This window comes from Vidua macroura, chromosome 9, assembly GCF_024509145.1.
Source record: "Vidua macroura isolate BioBank_ID:100142 chromosome 9, ASM2450914v1, whole genome shotgun sequence".
NCBI lineage: Eukaryota > Metazoa > Chordata > Aves > Passeriformes > Viduidae > Vidua > Vidua macroura.
This window is the reverse complement of record NC_071579.1, coordinates 23,301,887-23,322,804: the sequence shown is the minus strand read 5'-3', so window position 1 is coordinate 23,322,804 and position 20,918 is coordinate 23,301,887. Positions and strand designations below refer to the sequence as shown.

The window sequence follows — 20,918 nt, the reverse complement described above, 5'->3', positions numbered from 1 at the left end:
AGTGGTGCAGCTGGAAGGGCCAGCATGGCACCGGCCGCTGGGTGCTGCGCCCACACAGGCTCCTGCGGGGTGCAGAGCGTGCCATGTGGGGGTGGGGAGCGCTGGGAGTCCTGTCCCTTCTCTGGACATGGTGTGGGGAGCACAGCTGCAAACCGACCCCACACAGAGCCCCCAGTACACCCCACACAGAGCCCCCATTGCCCCCAGTACACCCCACACAGAGCCCCCAGTGTCCCCAGTACACCCCACACCCCACACAGAGCCCCCAGGACACCCCACACAGAGCCCCATTGTCCCCATTACACCCCACACAGAGCCCCCAGTACACCCCACACAGAGCCCCATTGCCCGCTTTACACCCCACACAGAGCCCCCAGTACACCCCACACAAAGCCCCCAGTGTCCCCATTACACCCCACACAGAGCCCCATTGCCCCCATTACCCCCCGCAGTCCTCCCTGCGGCCGCCTGGGGGCGCTGTTCCGCCGAGCGCCCCCCGCCGCTGGGCAGGGATCCATGACTCGGCGCTCGGCAGCGAGGGGTCCCTTCGTTCGGTGTTCCTCTCGCTGTCCTGGCTGGGTGGAGGCCGCCCGCAGCCCACCGGCGAGGCGGATCGATTCTATCGGCGCTCGCGCGCGATCGACGCTCTCGGCTGTCCGCGCGCAGGCGCAGCGCGGCCGCGCCGCCATTGCTGTGCTGTCAGTGCCGGGAGCGGTCGCAGGGACCGGAGCAGTGAACCGGCCTTGTCTCACCTGTCCCGGTGAGGCCCTGCCTCTCTGTGTCGCTCCGCCGCACGATGGAGTTCCAGGCCGTGGTGATGGCGGCCGGAGGCGGCTCCCGCATGACGGACCTGACCTCCAGCATCCCGAAGCCGCTGCTCCCGGTGGGAAACCGGCCCCTGCTCTGGTACCCGCTGAACCTGCTGGAGCGCGCCGGCTTCGAAGGTGAGGCACGGCGGGGTCTGGGCGTGCTGACCCTGGTGACTGCGGGCTCCCCCTGGTCCCTACGGGCTGTCGCCGGTCACCGCCGCCGCTCCCGTCCGTTCTCCCGCCGTCCTGATGCCGTGTCGCAGGTGCCCTGTTGGACGGGGCAGGTGCTGCAGCACATCTCTGCTCTGGAGCTGTGCTGGTGGCCCCTGTCACATCCCTTCCTGCCCTCTCGGCTGCGCTCTCTGTGCCTGCATCCTCTACCCCTCTTCTCAGCGAGGGCCGGGGGTGTCTGAAAAGAGGTGTGTCGGTCTTTTCTCTCACGTAACAAGTTACAGGACGAGTTTCAAGTTGCACCAGGGGAGGTTTAGATTGGATATTACGAAAATCTTTTTCTCTGAAGGAGTTTTAAAGCATTGGAACAAATTGTCCAGAGAAGTGGTGGTGGCACCATCCCTGGAAGTGTTCAAAAGCCATGAGTATATGACTTGAGGACGTGGTTTGGTGGTGAATGTGGTGGTGATGCAGGTTGGTTGGACTTGATGATCTTCAAGATCTTTTCCAACAGTGCAGCGATTCGAGGCCTTTCCCACCAATGGTGTCATTCCCTGGGTCGCTAACCTTGAGTCTCCCGTGTTTCTTTCTCTGAGTCATTAAGTGTCAGCTCTCCGGGGATGGCTCGTGGTTTGTTGTTTCAGCCTGGCCCGAGTTCAGGGCTGCTGGCTCTGTCTGAGGCGCTCAGCCTGTGGGGCAGCAGAGCCAAGTGCTGGGCTTTGGCCGCAGCAGGGCGGGCACAGCGGCAGACTCGTGTTGCTCACCTGTGGGCTTTGTTTCACACTGGGATTAAGGTGGTAATTAGTATCTGGTGAGCTTCTTCAGTATCTTCTGAGGTTAGGCTTTTGTTCACCTTTTCAGTGCTGGACCAAATCTTTCTGTGGCATCCCCCCAGCTTCATATAAAGCTTCTTCCTGACACCTTTCAAGCGTTCGGGTATTTTATGTTTGTGTTTCTGCTTCTCAGTTTTGTCTCTGTGATTATTCTGTACTTCATCCTGAGTCTGTGGCTTTCTTCCTGACTGCTTCTATCTTCTGTGAAGATGTAAAGATCAGCTCATGATTATCCATGTTAGCCTCTTCCTATTTCAGTGTGAAGGAATGAAACTAAGATCAGACTTTGCCTTTATTCTGTTTCATTAGAAAAGCCTAAAGAACTTATGTTCTTTGGATTTTTTTTTTGAAATCTGCATTCTGAATGTCTGCCTTCTTTGCCTGTTCTCCTGTCACTTTTTTTTTTTTTTTTTGGCAATACTTTTATCCTGCAATGGAAATTTAGATAGCTAAAATCTTATGTGTAATCAGTATTGTGCTTTGTCTGGCTCTTTATTCATAAATAACCATTTCCACTTGATGCTCTTGAGCACTAGTAGCTGCCCCTCTACTCAGCCCAGGTGAGGCACATCTGGAGTGCTGTGTCCAGTCCTGGGCTCCTCAGGACAAGAGAGACATGGAGCTCCTGGAGCAGGTCCAGTGGAGATGATGATGGGACTGGAGCATCTCTCTTATGAGGAAATGCTGAGGGAGCTGGGCCTGTTCAGCCTCGAGCAGAGACAACTGAGAGGGAACCTCATCAATGTCTCTCAATATCTGAGGGGAGGTGTCAGAGGATGGACCAGGTTCAGCACAGTGGTGCCAAGCAATGGTACAAGAGGAAGCAGGCAGAAACTGATTCCCAGGAAGTTCGACCTGAACATGGGAAAAAAACCTCTTTAATGTACAGGTGACTGAGCACGGGGACAGGCTGTGCAGGGGGTGTGGGACCTCCCTCACTGGGGATATCCCAGAGCCATCTGGATGCAATCCTGTGCAATGTGATTTGAGATGAGGCTGCTTGAGCAGGAAGGCTGGATCAGATGACCCAGTGTGATCCCTTCCAGCCTGAACTGTGCTGTGACTGTGTGATAGTGCTGCAGTCAGATCTTTCTCCTTTCTCACATGTAGTGCTTCAGCTTCTCTCTCTCCAGTGAAAATGTGGACATGCAGGGTTGTAGTCAATAAATGTATTCAGCTTCAGTAAGCAAACTGCCACCTTCCTGCTCCTTCCTTGCTTCACGCCCGTGACCAAGCTGTACACTCCTGTATTAAATGATCCAATGGCATGAATTCTCTCCCTGGATGATTAGTTCCTCATACTTGCTTATGTAAGTAAGTAGGTGTTCCATGGGCTGACTCACTGTGTTTCTTTTGCCCTAATTGCAAGTGCTTCATCTCTCCTAATATTTAGGAGACCTTTGCCCAGCTCTCCAGGTTTTTGCTGAACAGTGTGAGCTTAAAACCTGCACCTGACACCAGTTCCCTCTTCATCAGTTAATTCTTTGCCTAATTCAAGGTGTGCTTTCAGTCCTATTCTCTAGGTTCTTCAGCCTCTTTTGAATCCACATTGGCATCCAGTATGGGAGTGGAAGAGCAGCCATGTCTCTGGCACCATACAATTCCCATGTTTACAGTTCCTTCATCTTTTAATAGATTCAGGATGACTTTAGTTTTGATTGATGCAGATTATTCCTGATGTGTTTTCATCTTGCCTATACTATTATTATCATTATTATTTATTATTTCCCATAATTCTCTGTTAAAATTCCATGTGGAATACAATGTTATAGTGTTTAGGTGTTTTACTGGGGATATTTTAACTGGAAAATGTGATTGTTGCTTTTCCTTCCCATTCTTAAGACTGGGGGAAAAGGTTTCTTGTCATCTTGTTTCCTCAGTCTTTTCTTTGCAGAGCTTCTGTTCTCACATTCTTCATTTTGGAAAATATGCTTTCATGCCAGTGTTGATTTCCTTCAAATATGCATTTATCCTTTTGTAGATGGAATGAATTTGTTGCTCATATATTACTCTACTTTCTTGCCAAGCTGATGCTGAGAAATAGTTTAACCATTGTATTGTAATAGTGTGGTTGGTGTTGTCCACAGAGGATTACACAGGATTGGGGCAGCAAAAGACAAAGCTCTAAAGTGTTGGTGACATGAACACGGGGTCTCATTGGTCTGTTTGAGGACATATGGTTTGAGGTTGCTGGTTAATGATAGAAGAAGTGTCTGTTCTATCTTGCTAACTCATGCCACACATGCAAGTCTCCCTTTCAGTAACAACCTCCACCCAGCAAAGCAGGGGAGATTGTTTTCACATTCATTGGAGTTTAATTCTTTTCTTGAAGAGTTACTGTTGCCAAAAGAGCTTGACTGGGTGGAGAACCCAGTTATGTTACTCAAGCCTTTTGACAGTTCTATCAGCCTTTCTAAATAAAAAAGTGGGTGTATCCTATTTGTGATAAATATTATTTAGCTTTTTTTCTGCTTCATCTCATCTCACTCTCCTTTGTCCTAGAGGTCATTGTGATTACAAGGAAGGAAATCCAAAAGATGCTAAACCTGGACACAAAAATGAAGCTTGATTTTGTGTGCATCAGTGACAACATGGACATGGGTACAGCAGATTCACTGAGGCATATTCACCAGAAAATTAAGGTATTACTGTCTTTTATTTACCTTAACTGGAAGTTGTTTGTTTATATTTTTGTAACAATGTAAGGAGTGTCCTGTGTAATGTGTAATGATACTGTGCATAACTGAATTTCCTCGTCTTCAAAAGAGCTGAATTTTGTGAAGATCACCCCACAGGGGAACTCATACAAAGACTCTGAATTATTGGAATTGAGAGCTGGGAATGGTGGAGCCTGTTTAGGCTGGGCTGCTCTTGGTCAGTGTTAGCTTTCTGACAAGGTAATTAAAAGGTTGTATTCTGTGATTTTTTGATACAGTGTGTGATAGTTGTTGTCTGTCTACCTAGTGCTTGGGGGAGTAGCTCTGCACAAACGTTCTTTGCTGTCTAAGGCAATGCAGTGATGCTCCAGAAAGTTTGTGTTCACTGCTGGCCATGACACAGGCATGCCTGGACTGTTGGGTCAGTGACTTGTGCTTGGCTTCAATTTTCTGCTTTTCCTGGGCTTTTGCTCCCTTGGTCTTACAGTAAGCTCCTCAGTAAACAGTGCCCAGATGTGATAAAGGGCTGCTGTTCAAATAAAACCAGCAGTTTATAGAATTTTAATTTCCAGCTGCATAATTAAAACACTCCCATGTAAGGCAGAAATGCTGCTTGGAGCTCTTGCTGTGATCTGGGACGGACTTTTGTTTTTGTTGTTGTCATAGACTTAATCATAGGATTTGTTCCCTGCCTGTTTAGGCCATCTTAGCCAAATTGCCTGTTTAAATAAATGTTGCAACAGAACATCAATGAGTGCTTAAGTCCTGAGGTTTCTTTTTGAAGCCCTTTTTGAAGCTAATAAAGTGTAGTGTTAGAGTCTATATACTCCCGAGAGAAAGACTCCATTTGAGACAAGGTGAAACTTCAAATACGGATGTGTAGATAGCACAAGAAGACAGATCTGGCAAGGGATTCATGCACAGACTAGTATTTAGAGGGTGAAGAGAATACATAACAAAGAAAATCAAAATTAACAAAATCAGTTTAACTGAACTGACTGTTTCAGTCATGTGGAGAATCACGTTTTGTCCTAACTTAGTTTGGCAGTATTTTTTAAATAAATGCATGCAATAAGGGAGTATCTGCACTGCAAATTGGGACCCTGACCTTACAGTTTTATTGCCTGATCAGTGACAAGCCCATATGTTGGGGTGTCTGTCTTTTTGGTAATCCAGGCAGGTCTGCTTAGGGGCCCTGGGAGACAACAAGTAGTGTGTCTGTGAGTTAGAAAATAGCGTGTCTTCACAGGCGGCAGTGTTGATCTTCTGTTTATTTTCCAGAAAAAAGGCTTAGAGAAGATGTGAGGTAGTCCTGAAAACCACACAAGTTTTCCTAAGTCAGATGCTATGTATGAGCGGCAGCAGCTGCTTCTGCCCTTTTTATTCCATGTCTGCTTGCCTGGGCACAGAGGACAAAGTGGTCTCTTATTTGAAAGAAGCCTATACTAAGTTCTTGAGCAGATTGCTGCACTGTGTATTTTGGAGTCATTCCTCTAGTAAATGCATACCACTGGTGCACCTCTTACAGGGTATGCCCTCTCCTGTGTGATATAGGTGAGAGAATTCCACAGTCGAGGTAGCTGAAAAGCTGCTGTATGTTGGCTGTGTTTGCAGTGCAGTGGGAGAGTCATCTCGTTGAAGAATGAGTTTCCCTGGTGAAAACAACTGCTTCTTGTGGCCATAGTTTGCTGGCAGGCTTTTTGCAGCCCATGCCAAAAGTCTGATGAGAAGTTTAAACTGGTTGCTGAAACTTAGTTGTCACAAATTGAGTTAATTGCCCACAGACAGAAGAGCAAGTATGCTCAGTGAAAGCGAGGTAACATGGCACAGTATAGACAACTTGCTTGTCTGCAGTGCAAGTGACAGGGAGTAAAGCCAAGATTATAAATGCACAGTAAGAAATATGTCTAAGGGTAGCAGAACTGCTGATCACAAATTCTGAGATGTGCATAAAGCACTCTAAAGCATAACATTTCATGACTTGCTGCCTTGTCTAGTTTTGACTGAAGGAGTCTCACTGCTGCTTGCTGTGCCTGCAGTTTTGGGCCTTTTTGTTGTGTTGCTCTTTGAGTAATGAAGCTTGATACTTTAAAGATTAGATGTCAAGATTAGACTTAAAGAATTGCATTCAGAAGTAGCAGGAGAGCACGTACATGCAAAACCTGTAATGACTAAGGAAGTGTAGTTTCCATTGTTTTCTTTCTTTATGGTGCTGGTGTTTTGGTGGCAGGTAAGACTGACTTTTCATTCACAGTAACAAGCATCTGACTGCCAGTCATACTTTTTGCATGTTCAGAAGTTCATGACAGCAAAGGAAACTCATTAAAGTTTTTGTTTGCTGTTTTCCCACTCTGTACACATAATAATGTTTTTGACAATTTTGCTTTGAAAGGTGATATACTAGATGCAGGTTCTATTGGAAGTCTTCCTGTTATTTTTGGCTGTCTCAGCCTACACTTGATTGACAAGGTAGCAGCTTCATTAGGGTTTTCATTTTCATTACAAGTCTGAATGTAGCCTTTTCTTGGATCCTTCATACAATAAAAACATTATGCTAAACTTGATTCCTAAAGGCACCTACTTGAAAAGTAGTGAACATCAGAAAACTTGGTCCTGTGAGTTTCACTTTGTGTATTCCTAGGCCTGGGTGTCAGTCTGGCCTGTTCTTTACCGGTATTTCTGTAATTGACTTGTGTAGTGGGTTGTTTTGTTTGGTTTTATTAAACATTCTGTTCTAGGGTCTGAATAGCAAACATCATTAATCAGTTTGCCCTCACAATTCTACAACTGAGAACTGGGGCATAATGAGGTGAAGTGATTTACCAGGGATCACTGAAGAGATTTGTACCAGTACTGGAAAGTGGACTTCTGTCTCAAATCTCTTAGTTTTGTGCATAAGATAACCTTATGGTAGTACATATTCTGTGTAATATTACATACTCTGTTTCCCCACATTCAGAAAGCCAGCAGGACAAGACATCAAATACAAGTTGAAGCTCTTTTAAGTGAAAACAGTTGAGGGAACTTTATTAAAGCTGTAGTTCAGTTTCTGAATCTCCAGTTGTGGTTTATTCAGTGTGTGCTAGACTATGATTTTAAAAAGGTCCTCAATCTGGAATGTGTCAGTCTGAATATAAGTAACTGAAAAATACTTTTGCATTTAATTATAAAAATATTTTTGCACTTAAATAATACTTAAAATAATTAATATGAAGTAGAAGCTAAGGAATTTTTGCCTGCGTTTATACTACCAAATAAAAAAAAAGACATTTGTAATTGTTTTACACTAAGTGCAGCACTTAAAATTATGTTATCAAAAAGCAAAAATGCGGGTATAGGACCTATTTATTTCTTAAATGTTTTGTTATATACAGGGATATGAAAACAGTTTGTTAAAGAACATTGTGACAACTGTTGATCAGATCCCTTAATTGCCCTCCTATGGACCATCCCAGCATTTCCCTGGAATGAGTTTGTTTCAGGATGCTGCTATAGTCTGTGTGCCTTATGACAGCTTTCGTGGGTATCATTTTAATACCCAGTCTTAGGGTTTTGATAGCATTTTAATATCATAATCCATTTTATTCTTTTGGCATTTTAATTCTCTAGTTTCCTGCTCATCCTTTGAACGACTGTTAATGAATGGCTTTTCAAAATATGAAAGAGCTCCAAAGACTTAATTATTTTTGTGCTTATATGTAGAATTAGAAGTGGTAGAATGTAGGTTGTATAGACTCAGATTTGATGGTATAACAATGCTGTTGTTGAACTGCCCTTTACCATCCTAGGGGTGTTTAGAGGTCTCTGTTACCTCACATTCTAGACTTGACAGAGCAGTAAGTCAGTCTTCATGCCTTTAGGTTTGGATTGACCTTCCTGCCCTTGAAGAGTGAAGAAAGCTCCCCTGCTTCAGATGGGGCTTTAGCAAGGGCATCATGTATAGAGAAATTTATTCTGGAAGATGACAATCTGCTTCTGTCGCTGAGTAAAATCATTACAGGGACACTGTGGGGTTTTTTTTGTTTGTTTGTTTATTATGCCTTCTGATTTTCATTTTTTTTAATTGTTCACATATGCAGTTATACTAGAGTAATTCTGAAGTGTTTTACTTAGTAAAAACTTCAGTACCTTTTGGGTTATTGCCTTCCCTGCAGCATGAAAATGACGTGGGTCCAGCAAGACTTACAGGATACAAAAAGGGGCACTGGCTTTTGACTATTTTACTTCATGACTATCAGTGTTTGAAAAACTGTGTTAACTAGTGGTGTTTTAGTCTCCTGCTTTGATGGAGCCAATCTGCTTTTGTCTTAATCTCTTGTTTGCACTAAAGAATATTCTTGGACCTGTCAGGAAGTGTTTGAAAAAAAGAATTGTTAGCAGAGGTATAAAAATTCTTTTTGTACAGAAAATAAATCAAACTTTCCTTTATGAAATCTCATTTTCCACATCCACATTTTTTTTTCCTGTCACTTTCTGATTCTACTCTTTAAATATCTTTAATCAACCAGTTAGGCTGTTACTGGTTGCTGTTTCACCCATTACAGGCATGAGAGGCATGTTGCCTTTGCACACTTTTCTAGCAGCCTGGAGAATCTGTGTTGGGGAGGAAATAATTTGCTTTCTTAAGAATCAGGTCTTCTAAAAACGAAACTTTCATTAGGGACAAAAGAGCAAACAATTTGAATGTAAGGAAGGCTTAATCTAGCCCTGGACATGAACAACTAAATACCCCATCCTTAGATGTTAAGAAAACATTAATCTTGCTCTGCATTTGTACTCAAATTTCCTCATATATACTGCTTCAAGATTAAGGGGGTTTTTAATGTGATCAGTGTTTGGCATTTTTAGTAAAACAGTAAGGCTGATTTTGCAGGTGGAAACAGCAGGTGTTAAGGTGTAATTTAATAACTTCCATGACCTTGTTTTTATTTATTTTTATTTAGCATCCTAAACTTGCTAATTGCTTGGAGCAGTGTGGAAGGGGTTCTATGTAAGAGATACGGCTTTTCTTTACTGAGGAGAAAGCAAGTATATATGATTTTAATATTACTAGTCCTTGTTTCTGATTTTCATTGGTAAGCAGCACTGGCTGGAGCATTCAGGTGAGTTGAATCTGGGTAATAGGGAAATCAGTAAAAGTTTTGACCATTTCACTGGTGATATGTGATAACACTTTCTAGCAAGAGAAGAAAGAGACTGAGTGCTCTCTGCTGCAGGCTGTGGTAGCAGATGATGCAGTTTTGTTTTGTAGGCAGCTTGTCTTTCAGTGGTAATTTTTTTTTTTTCGTTATTATGGGAAGCACCCTTTTTAAAAGTTAACTTATTTTTATGTTCCTTGTAATTTTATGTAATGAAATCCCCTGGCTCACTTAGGGAGGCTTTTCCTCTGCAGCTGATATTAGTGGACATGCTTTTTTCAAGTCATATTGTAAAGTCTTCTGGTACATCCAGTGTGGTTTTTTGCAGTCCAGATATAGGTCTTCATTTATTTGACTTCTGCTGCCATTCTTAAAGGCCTTCTCTTGCAGTTCAGTAGACCTCCTTTGGCTGATTCACAGGACCAGTATGCAAAATGTGTGCCATGACCTTCCTTGTTATAGCACATAGAGTTTGGCTGGTAACACAAAACTTGTGATTTTGGGAAATAGCAACAAGAAATTTGTGGTAGGAACTAGAAGCCCAAGAGTAAATTGCAATGTCTCAGAATGTACTAGTTGAAATAATGTGATGATAAGCAGCCACTCTGATGGAGGAAGGAAAGGTTGGTGCAAAACTAGAATGTATCAGGATCAGGTAAAGTATTCTTTATGGTAGAGATGAGAAATTAATTGTATTGCTTAAGGCAATGTGAAGGGGTTGTTTGCCAAGAATACTGAGCAGGTGTGAAACTCAAATGTATAAAATGTGGGACAAACACTAGGAAAGGAGATAAGATATTCAGAGTGGAGTATAAATGAGTTTAAATTTGCTGTGAGAAAACATAGGCTGAAAATTACAGAAAAGTTTTAATCAGAGCAGAAATATGATTGTAGACACTTTTCCAGGAGTAAACAAGATAAGAATCCCCCAATTTCCTCTTAGAATAAGAATCTGTTTTCTTGTTGTATTTTTGTTTGCTTTTAAATAAACTAAGTAAATCAATAGCTGGAATGACAGGAGGCAAAACTCTTGACTCAGGAAACACCTTTGAGGACTGTTTTTCTGCGACCTCCTGCTTGTACCGGGCTGCTAAAGCTTTTTTGTGGATTGTAGATTATTACTATTGATGAAAAAAATAAATGGCAAGGGGTGTCACTATAGTTTACAAATGAGCTCCTCTGAAATTTAGGCATCTCTAATATTTGACCATTTTGTTTCCTGTGCCAAATTTTACCAGACCCACACAGCTGCTGTCTGGCCCCCCTCCTAGGCAGGGGCTCTCCAGGCAGCAGGTTGAAAAACCTGGTTAACTCATGAATCTGTGGATTGGGTGTGCCTGGATCAAACATTTGTCTTCACTGAGTCTGTATTATTTTCATCTTCTATTAAGTATTTCTCTCCCTTGTGTCACTCAGCTATACTCCAGACAGTGATTAAAATGTGGCGTTCCAGCAGAGTAACAGCAATGGAACAATTTCATATTTTCCTCCCTTGATGAGCCCTTAGCTGTGTTAATGGAAGCCCTGAATAATATGGTGTGAATTAATCAGCTTGTCTTCTGCTGCTATCGCTGGTGAGTGCTTGTGAGAGAAATGTTTCATCTCAGGTGGTCCACCTTGTTTTCTCAGTTTCAAAAAGTAAGATTACAAAGTAATATAGCTCTTTAAAAACAAAGGGAAACAAACTTTAAAAAGCTACCAAAAAGAAGAAGAAAAACCAACTTTCTGTGAGCAAATAAACAAAGATTGAAACTCCAGATTCTCTTGGTATGTGCATCTTTGGGATCCGTGTTGTGGAAAGTGTGATGTCACGGTGGTGGTCTGTGTGCTGCTGAGGGTCACTGATCCGTGGAGTCTTGGCCAGCATGGCGAAGCGCTCTGCTTCCTCTGCTGAAAAATCTCCTTTCCAAACACATGATGTAAGTAAGCTTGCTGGAACGGCTGGAAGATGGAATCTGAATCCTTTTGGTACGACTGAGCAAAGTTTGGTGAGCATGGAAAGAAAAACTTGGGTCTCCATAATATAGAATTATGGGGGTTTTTTTGTACTGTCAGTGGAAATAAAAAAACCCAAATTAAATTCATTTGTAAGAGACAAGGTCTGTATAATAGCAAGATTGAACTAAATATTCTGTTAATCTGTTTTGAAGTGGTAAAAAAAAATTAATAATTTTCTTCCAGCTCAGCTGATAGCAAACATTTTTTACTTAAGTGTTTAAAATGCAAATAAAAATGCTGTCTTGGTGGTTTTTCTGTTTCTGCCTTTCACAATGTTGTTAATAGGGAAAGCAGATGTATCAGATGGCAGCTCCCAGGTTATGTAGCATCTTTTTTCTCTCTCTGCCTCTTACTGAAAGCTCTCACCACTGAAGGCACTAGCCAACATTTATTACACTTTGCATGCCCAAGTCCCATTCCCAAAGCACAACTGATTGTCTTTGTAGAAAGCAGCTATCTGGGCAGGTGCTCAGGCTGTGTGGCTGGGAGGAATAATACACCACTGCCTGACTCTGTGCTTGAAGAATGTGTTCAGGACTTCCAGCTGATCATTATTTTTTCTGGCAGGGTAAGAGAGAATTCAGCAGTTGTTGGGGTTTTTGTTTGTTTGTTGTTTTATTTTATTTTTTTTAAGTTACTCAGCTTTAGAAGACTCTAGCTAATTAAATTATTTTGCTGCCCAGGTTTACTGTGGATAATGGCTTAAACACCATAAGTTTGAATAAGGCACTTATTCACAAGGAATGATTATTATGGCATTTGCTATTCTGCCCATTGTCAGCTAAAGAGGATGCCTTCCATTATACAGGCCAGCCAAACCTTAGGTGTTTTGCAAGAAGAGTCATTGACAGACCTGAGATGCCTGTCAGCTTCAATTGTTGCATCTCCCACTGCATGTCCTTATCCTTTTCACGCTCCTGGGAACTCTAGGCCTGTGCTCATTATGTTAACCAATACCTCTTGCTCCCATGTAGAAGTTAATGGTCATTGCTTTTCCTGTTTTACAGTGTGTGTTTTCATTTAGGCCCTCTGTGGTTTCTGATGAATTACACAAATTCAGCCTATTCTACTTGCAGACACAGCAAGTTCTTTACACAACATATAGCTGAAGTAATTTATTTAAAAGCATCCTAGTAAAAATATTTTCCTGGTTTTGTCAGCCACTACTAGTTTTCATTTTTGGGGAGTAAATAGTAGTGTTCATTTTGGTAAATCCTCTTTCATTTTCCCTGTTTAAAATATCTACAGCTGCCCTATGTAAATAACTTACTGTGCTTAAAGATGACACTGCGACAGCTGTAATGCCCACAACCACCATGAAAAGCCCAAACATTCTATGAAGGAAGATCTGTTAAGATCCAAACATGGGGAAAATACTCAAGTAGAAATCCCACAGGATAGAAACAAAGTAAAAAAGGCTGCAGGCAGCAAGGAAGGAATGTTCTTCCACAAAAATGTCCAAAAAAAGGTATAATTGCAGGTGATATTCTTCCCCTGAAAGAGAAAATTGAATTGTTCAGATCAGACACAACTGATCTAACTGCGTGTTGGAGCCTAAGTACCTAGTTCCAGTTTTTGGGGAATGTGGGAGAAAGGAGATGCCAAATGTCAGCGCATGGACTTAATTGTGCTGGAGAGGGTTTTCCCCTGTGTCTGGTTTTGCAGCTTGGTACAGTTGTGTAACACTGATAATAGGAATGTGGTGCTGTGAACAGCACGGGCTAGCCCAGAGGCTGTCACTCTTCTCAGCACTGGTTTTCTGTCACTGTTTAATTTGGTGAAAGCCATGGTGGAGATCAGTGGACTTTAGGATGCCTGGAATTTAATTTTGCATTTTTGTCATACTGTGTTAACTGGGAAATCCAAATAGGTTATCTCATTTTTCCTCGGTTCTGTGCTGAAAATGGGAAAGCAAATCTGCATTTAGATTTTTCATTAAGCAAATTTAGATATTTTTCTGTAGTATAAATTCAATCAGCTTCTTTGGGAAGATGGTGAAAATTCTGGATAATAGTGCTAGAAAAAGCAGTGGAGGTTTTGAAGTTTTCATGACATTTTTCTTACAACAGCAGTTGCCACAGACCAAACACCATTAGAAAAATTGGAAAGGTGCTACAGGAGAAAATGATGCTGTGTGGAAGATAGTTTAGGAAACTACAGTTTATAATAGTGCTTTTATTTACCATAGCATGAAAAGTGTTTAGAGAAGAGCCCCAACATTTGAACAAGGCTGATGGGGCTTCAGGCAGGTGGTTGCCACTCCTGTGCAGGCTGGTGCACAGTAGCAGTTCCACTGAGCTGTCTCACGGAGCCTCTGCTTTGCAGAGCACATCAGAATTTGGGTTTTCTTTTGAAGCAGTGTTGAAACTGGGTGTTGTGTAATGATTTGTTTTGACCTTGGAAAGAGGTTTTTTTTTTTTAATTTAAGATCGTGCTGATACTAGCTGCAGGATGGCAGAATGATTCCTGAGGACACATGCTTGTATGTTTTGGTTTTTATTTAGTGTCTTGTTTGAGACTGCAAGAACCATTATGATCCTCTAGTCTGTATGGGAGTTTGCACCTACTAGTTTGGGCTGTTCCCCAAAACTTAGGGATGGCTTAGCAAAAGTGTTTCTGAAATATAGCAAGACTATCCTCATCTACTAGAATGTCTGAATTGTCTATTCATACTTTGGTATTTTATTCCATGTTATATTTATTCTCCCTCTTAAACCACTTTGCATTTTATTCCTATGCTAATCACTGGTTCCTAGCCCTTGAATCCAGTCATTCCTGCTTTTTGTTGTGCTGCTGAGAGATCTGCAGTTGAGCTGATTGCTGGCTGTGGGCAAAGGCCTTCTTTCCCTTCAATAAGTTGAGCCAGTTGAGCTCCATTACGACTACTTTTTATTATTATTGTGTGTATGACTGCAGCACCTGACTGCCTAAGGCTCTGCTTACATTAAGTGTTAAGCCTGGGCTTGAGCTCTGGGCTTTGGCAGCAATTCCTGCTGCGCTGCTGCTGTTGAGGTTGGAGCCCGACTGCTGTGTTCGTTCTCCTTTCTGTTCATGGGAGGCAGAGTCCAAGATCAGCTGCACAGCAGGTCTAGTAGTGCTGCTGCCATTCAGGTAGTCCTGGAAACCTGCCTTCCAGGAATAGGAGTGATGAGGAGAGTGCCATTTGTTTCTGGAGTTCTGCCGGTGGAGACGGGATCTGTCCGTGCAGTGCATTGCGTCAGGAGAGAATTCACCTTGCCAGGCTTACCCTCTATGAACTGGCACATGCAGGATCTGGGTTCTGGGTGCTCCCCTGAGTCTTTGCAGGCACAGTGCACACTTCTGGATGCCTTTGGATGGGAAAAACAGTCTCCTCTGTGGCATACTCAGGACTGGGACATAAACCCAGGAGATGACCCTGATCTCAGACAAATGAGAGAGCCTACCAAGATAGGATAACTGTGTCAGTCCAGTGCCCCAGCATACTGATAGTATGACAATTGTCAGTGTTCTGCAAGTGTAAGGGTAGCAGATTTCTTTTACTAAAAAAAAAAAAGTACAGCAGCAGCTAAAGCCACAACCTTTAGAAGATACAAATAGATACTAGGGCTATTGTCCTGTACTGAAGTGAGGTAGAAGTAGGTTTTTTAAGTATGTGACAACTGGATGGGATAGGCTGTTAAAAGGACAGTAAATAGCTTTTGCTTTATGTGATAGAAAGCAGAACCAGTGAAGAAAGGTGATGTGGGTAGAGGAATAAGCTGGGAAAATTACTTTTGGAGTACTGTATAAGTAGGACAAGATTGATTTAGTTGAAACTAGAGGAAGAGGTGGATTGCAAAGTTTATGTTCCAGACCAAAGGTTTTACAGTTCAATAAGTGTCATAATATCAATGTCCTGTTTTGAAAATATCCTTAATAAGTTTATGAACTTCTGTTCATCTCTAAACTTCTGGGTTTGGTTGCTGGGAACTGTAAATTACCCTTTTCCACCTCACATGTCAGTTTGAGCATGGGTAACACAACTTCCTTCTGGGAGGAGACAGGATGCCTTCTAGGCTTGAATATCTTTCCTGTTCCTAGCTTATATGTATGTAAATTAAAAAATATTGATTTTGGATGGTAGCTTGTGAGATGAAAAGATAACCTAAAATGGTGTTTTCATTGTATGATCCCATCTGATACAAAACATTGGATGAGCCATATGATGGGACTGGGGTTAAGTCTCCTCCCCAGCTTCTGGCATCTTTCTTGCAACTTTCTTTGGGAAGATAGACAGTGATGCTGACAGGTTACGTATGTGAAGGCATTCACATTGCCTTAAGATATCCTCACCTGATGAATTCAGGGCCATCCAGGAAATTAGAAGAGACTCCCTTGGCTCCCACATCAGACTTTTCTGTTTTCTTTTTTTTTTTTTTTTTAACAAAGAATAAGCCTCTAAGAAGCTCCTTTCACATTACACAGATGTTAAAAAAGAATTCTTCCATCCTTTAATGAGAAAAGGTTGCTTCTGGATTTCAGATTGAGAGACATTCTGTGCCTCCACTGTCCTCTATCCTCAGAATAGTTATGAAGGTGGTGGTCTACAGCAAACTTCCTGCTGCAAGGTGACAGCAGAGCAGGTAAATGCTTCATGTCTGCTAGCAAAGTACTAAATCATGATTTCCCTCTGAATTTTGCCATCAAGGACATTACAAAAGGAGAGTGGGAATTCCCAGCCAAAGGCGGCCATTTCAGTTGGTGGCTAACAAGATCTTACAGACATCAAAAAATAAATGAGGTTCCCTGCTCCAGTTGCAGCAACAGTCATAGAGCTTCAAAGAGGTCACAGGTGTGGAAATTGGAGGTCTCTTAATGGAGACTGAGATAAAAGGGATTGTTTAAAGCCTTGGATGTAAGTTTCTGATCTGAAGAGTGGTGAGTAATGCAATTGCTGGGAGGTATCTTTGACTTTGCCTGGAGAATGCTAACATGCAATCAAAATGCTTGCCCACAGCCAAACTGTTTTTTCCCTTTCCACTCTTTAGAATAATAAAAAGCATTACACACAAACCCCACTGTTAATGCAACATGTGGGTGAAGTTCCAGGCTATTGTGTACAAAACTCAGTCCTAATTCCAGCAGTAATTTTAACTTGTTCCTCTCTCTCTCTCCCCTGTTGTTTGGTGACACCGCAGGAAGTGATGCAAAGTTCTCTGATTGTGCATGTATTAACTTAGGTTGAGTATATCTAATCTCTTGATTGTCTTTATTTTCCTGTCAAAGTCTCAGCTGTAATACTTTGCAATTAGAAACTTTTAACATTTAGCTTCAGTGATTTGTCTGTTTTCAGTTCTGTTAGAAGCTGGTTCTACTGCTTGTGGATGTTTTGCTTCTATTCTGTTTATAATGCAATCTGACATTTGTTTTCCTCTTTCTCTTGAGGCTGATTTTGTTCATATTACAGTTTCCTTGCAACACATGTTTTCTTATTTTCTAGTCTGCTGTTTTTGAGGCCATCAGCAGTTTAGGCTGTGAGGTCCTGCCCTTGTCTATACTTGATAGAAAAAGCATAGTGAATACCACTAAAAATTCATAATTTGCTGCCAGCTATCTGTGGTAACCTTGACATCTCCTGTTTGATCATAAGAGCTCCAGCAATAATTGCTGAATATAAAAGGGTTTTTAGCATTGCCTTTGTATGTGGGGTGTGAGAAAGTCCAAGGCTTTTTATTTATGCTGGTATATTACACCATATAATTGCATCCATCTTTTGATCTGTGGTATGAATTAGTTCCATTGAAAACATGTTTTCTATTTTTAAATGGGCTGTCTTGATCCGAGTTCTTGAAACAATCTGCTTTTTGGTCTTGTTTTTGTGTATATTTTCCATATTGTGCTGGGTTTAATATAGTTGTTGACATATTGGTTTTCAGTGTTTTTTCCTTACTGTTTTCTCTATTTTGTATAAATCTCTTCATGTTTTATGTTACACTGTTTTATTTTTCTGGATCAAGTATTTAACTTATTTCATATCTGACCATTTCATAGTTTATAACATTTGATGCTGAAGTGCTGTTAGCCAGTGTTAGAAAAGTAGAGCGGAGATGTAGGGATCTTAGTGCCATGTTTTCATACTTGATTTAACTGAATACTCTGTATTCAGGGATGGTTGGACTGAAAGCCCAGAGCTTCAATAATTTATGAAGTCAGTAGGGATGCAGAAGGATCTTCTTGAAACTCGGATCACAGGTGGACGATCTCTGCAGAATCCCACTTTTCTCCACGGGTCAGTAGCCTAGTCTCAGTTTTTAATTTGAGTGAGTGAATTGCAAATTTGAGGTTAAAAAGGGATTGCTAAGGCCCAAGTTAACACTTCCAAGGAGCATTATATTCTCCTTGTCTTTTCTGTGCCTCTTGTGATGCTCACAAAAGCATGAGCTGAGCTACCAGGAGGACAGGGCTGCTCTCCCTGAGAATGGCAATACAGTGTTTTCCTGTGTTCCTCAACCCAAAATCATTCGCTCTTCTCTTATGCTTGATGGCCTTTTCAGCTGCTCTGTGTAGCAGCTTCTGTGGTAGAGCCCTGGTCTGTGATGAGGGCTGCTCTTTGTCATGAAATAGTAGAGACAGAATGGCATGTGTCAAGTTTGGCAGAGCAGGAAGATACCAGAATGTCCTAGGGTGGCTGTATGATGCCTTTATCCCCAATCGTCTGCCCTGTTTATGTTGAATTCTTTCCCCAGACTTGCCCTGAACCAGGACAAATACATTCCAAGTATTTGTTTCATGCTCCATCCATTAGATGTTCCTTCTTGATTTAAGACCCTTGCCTTGCTGTGCCTGTGGTTGTAATGCGTGTTGAGAGTGCGTTCATGTGTGCATTTTTTCCCTTTGCAGTCGTTCTGCTTGAGGTGTGTGCTTGCTGGGGTTTTTTTAATCAGTTCATGTTGATTCTTATCATCTGTATAATAGTTTGGGGTTGATGTAATCATTGTTACATGTATTTCATTAAGAGATGTGTGTGTACTTAGGCGTTTGCATAATTCATGAAGTCAAGTATGTTCACATACCCCTTGTTAGCACGTGAGTGCATGTAGTAAGTATGTACTTCTCTTCTTTGTATCAGTGGCTCATTGGGAAGGGTGCACTGCATTTATTTGGTGTATGTATATACGTAAAAATCCCACAAATTCTACCATTTATTTTCTTTCTTCTACACCCACCTCGAAAACGTAAAGAAAAACACACACTTCTGCTAAGGTTCTAGGATAGTTTATTTTTTCATTCAGCCATTAGTTTATTCGTTCAGGAGTTGTACACTGGAAAAAAAAGTGCATCCATTAGACAGTGAGGGCTTTATTTATGAGGGGGGTGGTGTTTCAAAGGGGAAGCTGTCAAGTCCCAAAAGAGCCTTTCATGGTGTATTCTCAGCGTGCTTCTGAGGCCACTGCTCTGCTCATCAGGAGGAGAGGCAGAAATGTGGGCTTTACAGAGCAACTGTGTGTTTCACTGGTCCCTGCGCTCACTGACGTTTATTTACATATTGGGAGAGTAAATGGGTAGAACAGATGGCAACCAGACATTTGGTGGTTCTGTTCCCGTATGCTCCTCAGGGGTCTTGCATTCAGTTTTTGCAAAAAACCTTGTCCTATAGGGAGGAGAAAAAACCCAGGAGCCTGGTTAGAACTATGAAACGCTTGTTGGGTTTTTGCATTAGTGACAGATTAAAGCATTTAGTAAAATGTGAAATAATTACAAGGATTGTTTTACAAGTCCAGATAGTTGTTCCTTAGTATAAGACTATTGGGGTGTCAGTCTCTCTCATTTGATTATTTCTTATTTTCACCACTGGAGCAAATGCATCTAGATTTGAAGCTGGCAATCTCTTCTTTCTATAAAGTGAGTTTGAAAAGTACACGTCTATTTATATGGGTCTTGAATACCTTTTGGTCTTTTCTGCAAATGTTGTTATTCATTCGTGCTCTTGTAAAAACAGAATATCTGAAAAATTTGCAGGATTTTCCAGGATATTTAATATGTGTTTCTTCACAGTTTACAGTTGTGAAGCAGGAGATTTGCTTCCACACCAAGCTGAGTTTTTTTCTTATTTTCTTTGTGCACCCTGGAATGTTGGAGCAGGGCTGCTCCAGAGTGCTGGGCAACTCACTTTAGTGGTTTGGGTTGTTGGGGTTTTTTCCAATGTGTGCATATTGGGTTTTTTTAGAGAAGTGCTAATTAAAACACTTTCCTTGGGCAAAACTGTAATATTAAATACACATTTTGAAAATATGTTAAAAGGGAGTGATGCGAGTCAGGTTTTGAATGTGTAAAATTCTCAACCTGCAGATTGTTCCTTCCTGTCAAGTGGCCAGGTGTTTCTCAGCAAAGTGGGGACAAATCAGATGAAAATGGAAGAGCTTGACCTTTTGCACAGCATGTCAAATCAGCAGCTCCAACAGTTTGTGGCATGATGAATTCCAACACCTTATTGGTAAACACATGAAACTGCTAGCAGTTATAGGAGAACCTGTCAAATAATGTAAATACCAGACCTCCGCTAATCTCAACTACAATGTGGAATCTCCTCGTGTTAGATAAAAAAGTAAGCTTTTCTTTAATAAACCTTTCTGGAGTAAGAGGTCAATCCTGAAATAGTTTGCTTTAAACCAACATAGTTTTCAAAAGTAAGAGTAGAATTACTGATTGATCCTCCATGGATTAACTCAGGTTTTTTCTAAGTATTGTCTAATGCCCTTCTCATTAAATATTGTCCTTTAAAAAGACAAAATTAAGCAGCCATGTCACACTGCAGGGAGGCTTAGCATGGAAAATGGCAACAGAGAAAGTGAAAATGGTAACTGTCAGAAAAGAAACACTGTCTACTGGAGAGGCCCTTAGAAGGTTTATCGTTAACAAAAAGTGGAAATTTGCTACTTTTGTGTCGGCCATGCTGCACAAATATTATGTTAGGATTAGTTTAAATTAAGTTAATTGCTGAACTCATAGGTTTTTGGCAGCATATCCCACAACCCACGTGAAATACAGAAAATTTTTTCTAAATAACAGTTTTTAGGTGGATTATATTGATAGTGTCCACCGTTAATGAAGCTGCTGTGTCTTGCTCCATATGTGACAGTGTTCCTGTGCCTTGTGCAGCAGTTCTCTTAAAACCTGTACAAGGGATTTTGGAATCCTTTGAGATCAAAATTAAGTACAAGCCTCCTATTAAACAGGACCTAACGTCCTCTTTTTTTTTTTTTTTTTTTTTTTTTTTTTTTTTTTTTTATAATGTGGAGTATTGCTGGTTTTAGGAAATGTATTTCTAAACTAAGCCCACCATCGCAGTGC

At 41.6% G+C, this 20,918-nt stretch overlaps 1 protein-coding gene across 1 annotated transcript in view; it reads left to right on the top strand.

The window, feature by feature from the left end:
• The first annotated feature begins 671 nt into the window (after positions 1-671).
• The window catches only part of EIF2B3 (eukaryotic translation initiation factor 2B subunit gamma), a 99,180-nt gene continuing 78,933 nt past the window's right edge, over positions 672-20,918 (top strand). Inside the window, exons 1-2 of the mRNA XM_053985396.1 lie at positions 672-944; positions 4,316-4,455. Coding sequence (XP_053841371.1) covers positions 797-944; positions 4,316-4,455 — 288 coding nt within the window. The 5' untranslated portion in view covers positions 672-796. The remainder of the gene's footprint in view (positions 945-4,315; positions 4,456-20,918) is intronic.